Genomic DNA, 12084 nt, shown 5'->3' on the forward strand with positions numbered 1-12084 from the left:
TGTTAGGTGCATTTCCCGCTATGTATACTATTCACGCGTCTTTTCTCATAGTCTTCCTTTAGCACAAATACGAATACAGCGTCGGCTTTCCAGACGCCGTTCTATCCGCCTATTGTTTACTCTCGTGCATTCATACTAAAGAACAGCTCCTTCAGCTTAGTGACGAGTACGCTTTATTCCAATTACGCATCCTACATTCGAGTATTTGTGTCCCTTTGTTCACTGACTTATGAAGAGTACACGCACTATCCTTGCAACAACCCGAATATCGATAGTTCACGGTTCCGTTAGCCCACCATAATATCGATCCCGGACTCATTTTCTCCATCTTATGCCCGAGTTCCTCCTACCGTATCGGCACGGGATATCTATTCAACAGCATCGTCATTTCCTAATGAAACCCTCCAGCTGGAACAAGCTTCGAATCAGCCGCTTGACTTTATAATGCCAAACACAATAGTATTGGATTGTACATCTACGAGATTTATGTTTTCGAACATGGGCTGACGGTTGATATACAAGCAATTCACCAAGACTGCTGTGTATGTTACCTTCCCCACCGAATTGGTTTCGTTATTCTCACTGGTTACTGCAGAAGGACTAAGTCATGTAACCAAACGACGAAGTGGCCCAGGTGGGACATGTGCGTAATGTTTTGTCTGATTTTTGTTTCTGAATGTTCCGGTGAAGATCCCCACCGCCCTCCATGTCCAAATTCCTGTGAGTCGTAGAAAATCCCGAAGCATTTTTATGCCCTTAAATGCATCCATACCTCGGACGTGCTTTACGTGCACACCATGTAATCCTGCAAGGGGGAATTCACCCTCGACCAACTCGACGCTCACTGCCTCGCCCATCACTTGATTCTCCCCTGCGATTCGCTTTGTCCATGTCGTGAGTATACAGCCTCTATAAACCATTCCAGCTCTGTCTGTGTTTTGTTGTTTCTGACTCCCACGACTACAGGGCTAAATTCTCAGCTTCAGAGGCTGATAAGCGCTTTTCAAGGGTACATCTCCATCCAAACTGAGTACGATGTCCTTGTTGACGGAATAAGTGCTGTTTAACACACCAGGATAATGGCGTCAAATGCCTCGATCTTCTAGCCATGCTGAGATTGGAGCTGATACTAGCAAGCATGTCCAGAATAATGGCGTTTATCTTGGCCATCTTGGTGGTGAATACAACGGTGCGGCTGTTAGTAGATTTATATCTAGGCCTCTTTGCTCGCGATATTCATTTAGCACGATTCCCCCCAGCGTTATTCCGTCTTCCTCATTTTAAGGATCTCATTTCTCCTCGGTTTGTGTTCCACTGAGAAGACAACCAGGATGTGTCCTCTTTCTTTTATTTAAGAGGATCCTTTGCGATATCATTCCCACGTGAATGAATGAGGTCACAGGTTTTCCCCCCACATGCTGGAGAGGATCAATCGCTTCCTCTAGGTGGAAAACTAGGTCTGTCATTTTGTTCCTTCGTGGGGTATTTCGCATACTCTACGAGGTACTTATATCGTCCTTCCGTCTTTAGAGACAGTGCGATTTCATTCGCCTAAGTATGCGTTATGTGAGCTGTTGCCAAAGAGATGCGCTAATAGACAGCTACAACCCATAGTCACGCGAAGATTCGGTGAATTATGCTGCCATGTCAAGTTCTTCCTCTTAATCTGTCCATTCCTCGGCACGGCCAAAATAGTGACCACTTTTCCGAAAAAGAGATGTACTCCCTTTTATCTCAGCGTTGTAAATTATAGTCTTTTCCAGCATTTAATCGCTCTGTATTCCTCTGAGTGAGTTAATTCGAAAATGAAGTGGAAGATACGTCTCCCTTCTCAGTAATGCTTCATGCTTCGCGTTAAAGATGGTAGTAGAGACTGGGGACACAAAAGCGGTCAAGAAATGTTTTTCATAACTTAAGACTCGAGAACGAAACGAAATGTGATCAAGTTCATCAGAAAAGCATGCAGCGTGACTGGAAACATGGTATAATAATAGGACAGCAAGGTAAAAGTACAGGCGAGAGATGAAATAAAAAAACTTAGAGGCGACTAGGTACTTTGGTGAGTCTAAAGAACATACCACCTGTCTCGCTGCTATTATACTTTTATCAAAGTTAGACCTAGTAAATCATCGAAGGAATGTTTTAGCAGGACCTTGAATAATTCCAAGTTTATAAAGCTTATGTGCCTCATCCAGGTTTGCCATCTCCAGCACCGACAATTTCTCAAACATTCCATCCGTCTTGGCTGTCCGACCACCCAAAAATAGCTCCAGCCATTCCGAAATAAAGCATTGCCTGTGCCTAGAAGTGTGTACGAGTCATCATCAGGTATCGAGTATTGGTGATCAGCGATGATCTTGAATTTGTGGGACGTCCCCTTATCATCTTTGACAACCAACTTTCCTTGCCGACGCTTTGTATTGTTTGATGAGTTAGCCAAACCCTGCACAGAAGCTGAGTCGATACAGGGTCCCTGATGCCAGTCAGCATCTGTCTCTTCTGTCCGATACACCTCCGCTGGCCATTCAAGATCTCCCAACAAAACGAATTTCGCGTTCATCACTTGCGTCCATGATGGTCCCCAATATGTGTTTCCTTCGCCCGGCTGAGGGTAGCAGTAGAACAACCTTATCCGAATCAAATAGTCCATGGCGTGCACAAGGTCTTCCCATGAGCTCTCTTCCGATTGCTTTGCATCATATATTGTGATATACTGTGGGTTGAGACGGTATATCAAGCCTGCAACCTTGTCCATAGGATTTGCTGACACCCGTCTCTGCATCTCTGTGAGGGTGTCCCCTACTGAGCCTATCTTCTTCAGTGATCTCAATTCTGCGCGGAACACCATTTGGATGATGTCATCTCCAGTGTCGCCACCAATGATCACCTTACCCTCAGGGTTGATCTCCTGAAGCATCCAGGCACATTTGAACCAACATCAATCACTCTTGAAGTACAGTACAAGATGTGATAATGCAAGAGGTGATAATGCATAAGATGTAGTAATGCATATGATGGGGTGACTCCCGACCTCGTTCGCAGGGATTTATGCACAAGATGTAATATATCATAATGCATAGCATTGCCGAAAAGGTTTGGCAGGGATATGCATTATCACATCTAAAATGATACCGGATCTGGAGCATAGTGATGCACATGCACCTGCTAAAATACCATATGCATTGGTGCGAAACTCTGATCCTGTTAGGTCCAAAATGCGAATACGTAGGAAATAGAGCAGAATACGCGAGAAAATACCCTAAAATACCCGAATTGGGTGCGGCACATCACATTGTCACAACGCGTCTCATCTGAGTCGTTGGAAGATGTTTGACAGACGATATCCGCAGGAGCCGGGGATATGCACGGACATGTATACACGAGATGGACCCTTGAAGCGAAAGCGTTAGTGCAGGTAGGAAAGGAAGAAAAGAAGGATGCCCCAGATCGGACTGTCAGTCACGGTGGGTGTACCCCGGACACCCCGCGCACCAGCCCGCGGCGCGACTTTGTGGGAGCTACCAAATACGGAGCTTTAAAGCAGCCACGGAAGCCGTTTCAATCCTTTCTCGCAGGCGTGTTGGGGCTGTTTTCTGTGCACCTAAAGCTGAGAATTCTGTGGAAGTCTAGAAGGCAAGCGGGAGTACTGGCGGGCGAACGTAGCCCACGAAAGGTACCCAAGCGCTTGACGGGATTAAGAGGGTGAGGAATAACCTTGTTCCCCTGGCAAAGCGATACCTCGCGAACGGAAGAGAGCCCGTGCTGACGGAGTCAAGATCCTTCCTCGTGCCTTGTTAGCCTCGCCATACTACATGAATCACCAACACATATTCATTTTGATGGTTGACCATGTGTCACTCCCGTTGAATATAAAGACGTGCCGTTATGATGTAAAACACGACCCTAGCAAACAGAATGTTCACAGCGGCAGAAGAGACAGGGTCTGCGACAACTGGAGCTCATGGTCTTCATTTATTCATACTTTTCTTTGTGGAAGGAGAACCTGCATCGATGGAGATTCTGTCGTAGCACATCCAAGTGTGAATAATGATAATGCGAGTGAAATTGATGTAAGGATGGAGGTAATGACAGTCGTAGGGTCGTGATAATACATGAATGTTGCAGAAAGCAAGGATGGATATAGGATAGCAATCAAAGCAGAACAGCACGGATCTGCTCAAAGGTCAGACGGGATCAACGAGGAAGAGAGAGAGAGATGCGTACGTTACCAGACACAATAGAACTGAAATGACGAAAGTGCAGAGCAGCAGAAACAGAAGAGGGGGAAAAACAGTCAGATCATGCACAAGCAGAAGATAAAGCAAAGCTGAAAGTTCAGAGCAGCGTCGCACTGGTAAGGTTGGCCAGAAGGATGATACTAGACAGAGAAAGGGAAAAAAGACGGTGGGGATAGATCGAGTGTAACGTCCGGGAATGATGACGTGATGGAACAAGAGAAAGAGTACTCACTCTAAGGGACGAATGTCACTGATCGAAGAATGGTGAAAACCAAATGTGACGTAGCGTACCTTCTACAGTGGCCATTACGGGCCGAAGCATGGCGGTGTCAATCGCCGTCGTTATGCTAGGCGAATACACATCAGCCACCTCACAATCAAAGCAGCATGAAACTTACTGAATATATATCTTCCGACCAGTGTTAGTGGCCAATTTCATGAACCGACGTTTGAAGTAATCGCGACCTGCACGAACATCACCTCGCTCACCATCAAAATCCTAACAACTGATGAGGGAAACGATCATCTACAGATAGGCGGGAGAACATCACGCACTGGGAAGAAATTTCTGATATCAGAATGCGGTATCTTCTTTTCGAAGAGGTCATTCTTGTTCAAGAATAAGATCTAAAGGGAATACGGAACTCGGCATCAGTCTTTCTGGAAGTATGGGGGAGCACCACGTACAACCGAAGTGTTCTTGAACCACTGCGAGTGGCACACCGAGTCCCATATGGTCATCGCGTCTTGCATTTGATTCTATCAGATCACGTCAGAGCGGTGAATCACCGGCTTTTCAATGCTAATCACACACCGCGTCCTTATCCTCGACCAGACATTGGTCATACCCACTCAAACTGACGAGGAACAGGATACTCGTCACGTCCTGAAAACAATGAATCCATTTCCGCCTCTCAGACTTTTGGCCGCCGACATCAACCATAGTGAGCTCGCGTTCTTGAAGATACAAGACTGTTTCCTTGATCCCAATCGTCCGAACGCGACATTGTATGATATCCTGCTCAGTCGGAAGATACTGGGGATCGAATAGACGATCAAGGTCCGAGAAGAAATACTCCAAGCTGCTCTTCGTAAGAACACGTAAACTGGGGGTGGGGAAGGCGTACTTTTCAGGTAGAGCTGCTTCATTCCCTCTCCGCCATGCCTTGCGAATACCAGCATCAGACCAAAGCGCCTTGATCGGCTCAAGGTACTCCATCGGGAACGGCTCTCCGTCCTTCAAGTATCGCGCATTGTTAACGACATCGATAGAGTCAATGTTGTCCTCCGAAACTTTGAGATTCATATCCTTCATCGCATCGAGGATACACTTCAAGTCACCAGTAAGATTGTCAAACGTGAACTGCCGATATGACTCTACTTCTTGCGGTGAAAACGGATTTTTATAGATGAGACGCATTTGCTATCGAAACGAATGAGTGCTGCTTAGTAGGAGATGTGGAGACGCACCTTTAGTACCGTCGATTTTCCAGAATCCCCAGATCCCAAAAGTAAAACCTACTCGCAACACATAAGTAGCGAATTCATACCGACACGATACCGTACAAATACCTTGACTTGTGTCGCCATTTTGGCCTTGGCCTGGTCGCATAACTTGTCAGTACTATAGATAACCGGACATGGATAATGAACGCACCTCCTTGAGCTCCTTTTCAGCTTTCTTATGCAAAGCCCTGTCTGCATCTGTGACCTCGAAGTTTTGAGAAGAAAAGCATGCGCCCATTGTGCAGAGTCGGTAAGAGTAAGGCTGGCGACAGCACGACAAAGCGTAGGTTTCAATGAACCCAATTCAGCACCGAAGAATTTAACAGAGAGGGGGAAATTGAAGATATACAAGATATAAAGTAGTATGAAAAAGGAGAAAGGAAACAGGAAACAGGAGAGTCGTCCTGGCAATTCAATTTCAAGAACATGGCTTCAATTGTTTGGGAAATTTTCCGATCAAATTACGTGAAGATATGGATTTTCGCGGAAGCAATCTTATTTCGAAACATTGCGGTGAAATGGAAAGTCCATAACCGGTCATCATTGCCTCGCCAAGCCCGTCCAAGCCAGTCACGTTCCTCCGCAGAACTACGCAGTAATGTCGAACGACCTAGCTGTTGTAGTATAGCTTAACTGAATGAATAAATAAAATAGTTCCTTGCAGCAAATACAATGTAGATTTTTCGAATCCAAAATAAAAGACTGACAATTGATAGACTCGATTCTGTAGATTGCCAAGGATTGATTCATCGTAGGAAGAAGTTAAGACATGCGGTAGATGAGCTCTAGATAGACAGCCAAATTGACTATCTCGTTCCTAGAATTAGCTTACAAACCCAAGCAATGATAATCATATCCCAATCGGCCCGTGGCTAACATTGTCATGAGTTCAGTGAACGCCACAATGCATTCCCTCTCTAAGTAAACATCAAGCTTCTATGCGCAGGAAACGCCCGGAGGTATTAATTGTTGATCTGCACGCGGACCGTGAGTAATACCCCTAAAGTTTTTCCACCAGTCGTATGTAAGAATATCGTCTGCGCATCCTGGCACATTCAAGATGGGACATATGGATAGCACTCAAATTAGCTTCCAAACACGTTTAACCAATACACCTTACGGAGCCACATATCTGTCATCTTGCTAATCTTGCGCCGTTGTGTAAATCAGGGCCGATCAGATGTTTACGACACTTTCATTCCCAGAACAACAGACGGGCTAACCGTAAAATTTAAAAATCAAGTAAAATCCTACTCAGTCAGTACATTCTCACACGGTCGCGTCGATCCCTAAGGAAACCCGCCCTGGTTATTAAGTGAAATCAAGTTTGAAGTGGAAGGGTAAATACCAAAATCTCTGAAAGCGGATGAATGCTACGGGAATAGCACAAACGAGAGGGATTTATCAAGAAGGGAATAATACAAACAAGTAGTGGATCGGCATATGTTATGATGCTAAGTGCTGCTGTCATGCATAGTCTCGTTCCCATCTGTAAAAGTGATATCTCTTTCTCCTCGCTAACGCTCGGAGAGATCGGTCCGAGCCACGTTTTGGGAGTTCCAAAAAAACGTGGGTGCCACGTGGACACCATCCGCTAGAACAGACGGGGATGAGACTAGTTATGCAATCTTTAGGCGGGGACCTTAATGCCGTCAGGACCAGAGAGGAATCACTAGCCAAGTATCGGAAATTCATAAACAAATCTAGAAAAAGTGGGAATGCCTACCGCCCAGAAGAAAGAACGAGGGGTACGGAGGAACTGAAAATGTCAAAGTTTCTGATTGAGATATAGGCCATCACGAATGAATTACATATGAAGGGCTTCAACCAGCTGTGACATTCACGGGCACTAGAAATTCAGCGTGATCACTTGTGTGGTACCACGCTGGCGTGCCACGCTGCCACGCAGGCTACCATGCAGAATTCTTCTTGCCCGACATTCACTAAGCACCCCGTTCGTCATCCTGGACGTACGCATCAAAGAAAGAGGAAAATGATCCAAAACGCCGTATATATATATTTTTTCAAATAAACGTTTCGTGGATGCGCTAACAATATTTCTGGACCTCCAAGCACGAAGATCTCACAACTAGATAGATGTTCGTCAGAATCATAGAACGACGAAAGCTCACCGTTCTCAACACTTCTCTTAAGAACCACCCTGTCGCTGTCTCATGCTCCGTGTTTAAGAGTCTTGATTCGTGCACTCGTATAGGGTAGCCAAGGTAGATCTCATTGAGTTGTGAAGCATGCCTAAGGAAACATCTCCGCTAAGAATCAGCCGTACAGTCCTCGGCACGCGAACGAAACTGGCTGGCTGGATAGTTCCGAGCCCGTCCGCCTCTGCGAAGATGCTCGCTGCTGACATCGACGAGACTGGGATGCTGAACCGAGACATGGACTTGTTGGTAAAAGCGTCCGTCGCACGTCGATAATCTGTTGTACATCCAGTAATGTTAACACAGTACCAAATAATCAACGTAACGCTACTATCCAAGGATATCCATACGCAACCGTTATCAATGACGCTTTCACTGTCATACACCCTGTTCATGATACTTATTGGTTGTCGAGCTCGCTCGCCAGATTTCTGCGGAACAACATCGGCGTAGACGTTAATAGCACAAATATTCGCTTGTTGCTAGACAGTCATGCATCTGGAAGGAAGATGGCTGGTCTTCTTGGATCTACGAAGCAACAGTGGGGTCCACCGATGGGATTCGTACGTCACGCATTCACATCTATGCGAGAAATCTACAAACAAGCCACCGAAAGGAGAAAGCTACACGTACCCAGTCAATCTTGTCCAGAAATCAGAAGCAATGATAAACGTAGCTCTAACGTCTCGAAAGGAATCCAGGGGCATCGATGGACCTCCAAAATAGTCCCAAAAAATGGGGTAGACTTAAATACAGCGAGATGTGTGTGCCTCGGCCCTAGTCAGGCTGGATGGTAAAGAGTTAGACAAGGGAAAGGCGATATCCTCATTGAAGTGAAAGTTTGTGGAAATGCCAGGCTTCTTGCCCTTACGGTCGCGAATGAAGCAGAGAGCGGTCACGTCACAAGAACACAGTCAAGCAGTAGGAAAATCAAATGTAGACTGCGGGACATCGCACTACAGGGCTCTTGGAGTCACGCATCACATTTCTTGGGCTCACGATCACTCAGAAGACTCGATAACGGCAGTCACTGAATAGAATACGCAGAAATACAGCCGAACTATACTGAGTCAGAAGGGCCATCATCAGAGCAAAAGAATCAACGTACCATCAAGTACACAATACAAAAGCTGGTATTAATACACCATGAATTTGCCATCGTGCCTTATTCTGCATGGAAGATATGAAATCTAGTGCTTTATGAACGGAAGGGGGAACTGACCCGAGAAAGTCATTATGAAATCCTTTGGGAGGAGTGAATCGTGCGCCAAGCATAGGCAAGGTGCATGCCTATCCGCGTAACGACTTCAAAAGTGGATATATGCGGAATAGCATCATCGAGAACCAGACAGGAACGTAGGTAGGTAGGAGTATGCGGCACAGTCCATCGAGAGATGCCAGGCGTAGATAATAGCATCGTACATGATGGATCTACTGCTGTGCATCGAAGATGTGAGATGTAGGACTGTATGAACGGAACGGGTGAGCTGACCCGGAAAAGAGACATAAAATCTTTCGGGAAGAAGACGGGCCATAATATTTCGCGTATCAAGCCTAGGCAAGTGAGGGGAACGTCCATGGATAGTCACATAAGAGCGTTGAAAGATGTATGCCTAAGATCATCGCTGAGGACCGGCAACATACTCGGACCAAGCACATCTTGCTCACCCAATCAGAGGAAGAAAATCTCTGCAGCGCCTAAGCATGAGAAGGGGACAGCATTGGAAATGCAACGTACTGAACAAGTACCTCGAGCTTTTCCACCGCAACTTCGCACAGCTTGCACGCTGTTTACGCCAATGAGATCTTCTCCACGTTTGCGCGCATTGCGGAGATAGATCGGTAGGTCACCGGTAATGCGGAAGGTCCAGAGGCGGTTCGGAGTCAAGGACATCTCGGCATGGTGAATTACAACCTTAGTCATATAGGGTTATACGAGGACTTACTAGATTACACAAGTTACTGTTGTATTTTGGACTGTATCCTAGTACAATGCTATTGAGACCTCTAGTCTCTGGGTTACAAACTCGTGAGTTTACTTCGCATATTTATACTAAACTACACCTATTCTAGTAATTTCTATACAATCATTCTCTTACCAATCTCTTACTCAGCATGCCGGATTGCCGGATTGCCAGAATCATCTCGCATTTTCCAACACACTCCTGGTAAGCGACTGTTTCAAATGGGACAAAATTCTGGGAAAATGGGTGAACAACAGATTAAATTCTGATCAAGGCTTTTGGTCATAGCAAAATGAGTCGGGATTCCCTTTAATGGTAAAGCCGATGCATTTTGCTGTGATCAAAAGCTTGGGTCAAAATGTTATCTGCGTTTTAATTGTTTCCCATGCATTTTGACCAGCGCTAGTTAGTCACCTGCCAGGAGTGACAGTTACATCAGTAAACGACAGATGAAACTGAAGCTTCCTGAACTCACCTATGGTGGAAAATCTTCAACATCCCAGCTGGCATGCACTGGACTCTCTGATACACTTGAAAGGTGCTGAAGGGTGTCCGAGTCCATAATAGATGATGGACAACCGATATACAAGGAAAAGAGAGGTAAACAGTTGGGTACACGAGATGGATCTGTAAAGTGGGAGCACAATGAAGGTAGGAAAGAAAGGAACCCCCAGGTCGGGCCTTCAATCTCCGTGGCTGTACCCGGAACACCCGGCGCACGGGCCCACCACGCGTCAGGACTGACGGAGCTTCGGCACGTTCTATTTGTGATGATTTGTGTCCTCCGATTTCCCGACTCTCATTACATCATTTGTTCCCCACTGTATTCCATCAATGGTCATCATCACCGCCGACTATCCCTCGATCCATCTTTCAACTTGCTTTCAACTGAAGTTCTCGTTGCTGGCTACGCCGCGTTGAATAACCCTTCCTCCAACATTCCTTCTCATGAAATCACAGCATCGATAGACAGATTTGGATGAGCACTTTGCTATTATTCTTGAGCCAGTCAAGGCCAGTCCGGATCTTTGACTTGAGCACTTTGACTGAGCAGGATACTGGTAGTCATCAGGTGTGTAGCTCACCATTATGATAAGGCCATCTCTAACCATAAACATGTAGCTATAGAAACTACTTCCTGCTGCTTTCTGGTTGCTACATCGTGGGATTCGCAGGTCCAACTTTCGTCACCATCCATGGAATGACAATTTACTGTAGAGAATGAATCTGAGAAAACAAGGGTGCAGGTAGGTCCATGAACACGTTACTCTTCTCTCTACAAACTAATATATCAGAGTTCAGACACGATTGCGGGGGATCAACGTTGAAGTTCTGGCATTACAAGATGTCTTGCTCGAACAGCGATAAGCGAGAACACCACATTTTGAACGATGACCAGGATTACGAGCTTGAGTCATGGTGGGAGCTCGGCGCTCTCAGCAGAGCTATCGGTACCCGATCTATGGTTCGTCTTAAAGTCTCTCCTCTTTCTGCGTCAAACTAACAGACACCTCGCAAGTAGTAACAAATTCCTTGCGGTTGTTAGCACCCAACACGGGCAGTATGTCGTCGTCAAGACTGTACTCCCTTGAGTTCGTCGCTGACAACGATGATGGCACAACTGAAGGCATCTTTGCTGCCCACGTTGGATGACGTCATTGGTAGGACCCTCTGTGTGCAACGTCCGGCAGCTATTTCTTGTTACGGCCTGCATTTGTACTTATATCCCACACAAGGTTATCAATACAGTGTTAACAACTCCGATTCCAAGGTATTATAGACGATCAGGAAACCGTCTCGGGACGCTGCGGTTCAAGTCCACTGGGCTTATTTACGGAAAACAAGCAAGTTTTTTTTTCGTGCCTGTCACAGGTTATCCTCGTAGCCGTACCTTTTCTGTCATAATATCTGTCACAGAATAATGAATCGCTCTCCTTATTGGACATCATCCCCTCTAGAGTCTGATTTCTCATGCCAAAATGGATCATGGGTGTGAGGCAGGGTTCGATTCCGTGCGTCAGCTCATAGCTACTGCGAGAATCATTTTATTTTCCGGTTTTCTTTGTAGATGGCGTTGCTTGATTGAGAGATACTGATCAGTTAATCAATACATCATCGTAGATCAGCGGGACAGCTGGATCTCAAGCTTGACTTCGGTTCGAGTCTGAGGGTTGTTACTGCATGAGTAGTAGATGGCATACTTTTGGCAAGGTCTGT

The 12084-nt window shown here is 45.9% G+C and overlaps 3 protein-coding genes across 3 annotated transcripts; all 3 read right to left on the reverse strand.

Moving 5' to 3' along the window:
- Positions 1–2126: 2126 nt before the first annotated feature.
- EV420DRAFT_1650621 (uncharacterized protein) lies at positions 2127–2917 on the reverse strand (the record flags this gene model as incomplete). Its single annotated transcript, XM_060478480.1, has 2 exons — positions 2127–2301; positions 2400–2917. 2 exons carry the CDS (start codon positions 2915–2917, stop codon positions 2127–2129), a joined length of 693 nt encoding a protein of 230 aa, XP_060323479.1.
- Positions 2918–3868: 951 nt separating this feature from the next.
- On the reverse strand, positions 3869–5982 carry EV420DRAFT_1582275 (heterotrimeric G protein alpha subunit 4; the record flags this gene model as incomplete). Its single annotated transcript, XM_060474700.1, has 12 exons — positions 3869–3923; positions 4031–4173; positions 4195–4243; positions 4511–4585; positions 4637–4737; positions 4794–4865; positions 4926–4997; positions 5053–5320; positions 5366–5661; positions 5709–5756; positions 5811–5840; positions 5896–5982. The coding sequence occupies 10 exons, from the start codon at positions 5980–5982 to the stop codon at positions 4195–4197; spliced, it is 1098 nt and encodes a 365-aa protein (XP_060323480.1). The 3' UTR covers positions 3869–3923; positions 4031–4173.
- Positions 5983–7929: 1947 nt separating this feature from the next.
- On the reverse strand, positions 7930–9827 carry EV420DRAFT_1486054 (uncharacterized protein; the record flags this gene model as incomplete). The annotated part of the gene is made up of 6 exons (XM_060470340.1): positions 7930–8180; positions 8235–8334; positions 8537–8545; positions 9049–9073; positions 9126–9193; positions 9642–9827. 6 exons carry the CDS (start codon positions 9825–9827, stop codon positions 7930–7932), a joined length of 639 nt encoding a protein of 212 aa, XP_060323481.1.
- Positions 9828–12084: the final 2257 nt, after the last annotated feature.

The sequence above is a fragment of the Desarmillaria tabescens genome, assembly GCF_030435595.1.
Source record: "Desarmillaria tabescens strain CCBAS 213 chromosome Unknown EV420scaffold_79, whole genome shotgun sequence".
In the NCBI taxonomy this organism is placed as follows: Eukaryota; Fungi; Basidiomycota; class Agaricomycetes; order Agaricales; family Physalacriaceae; genus Desarmillaria; species Desarmillaria tabescens.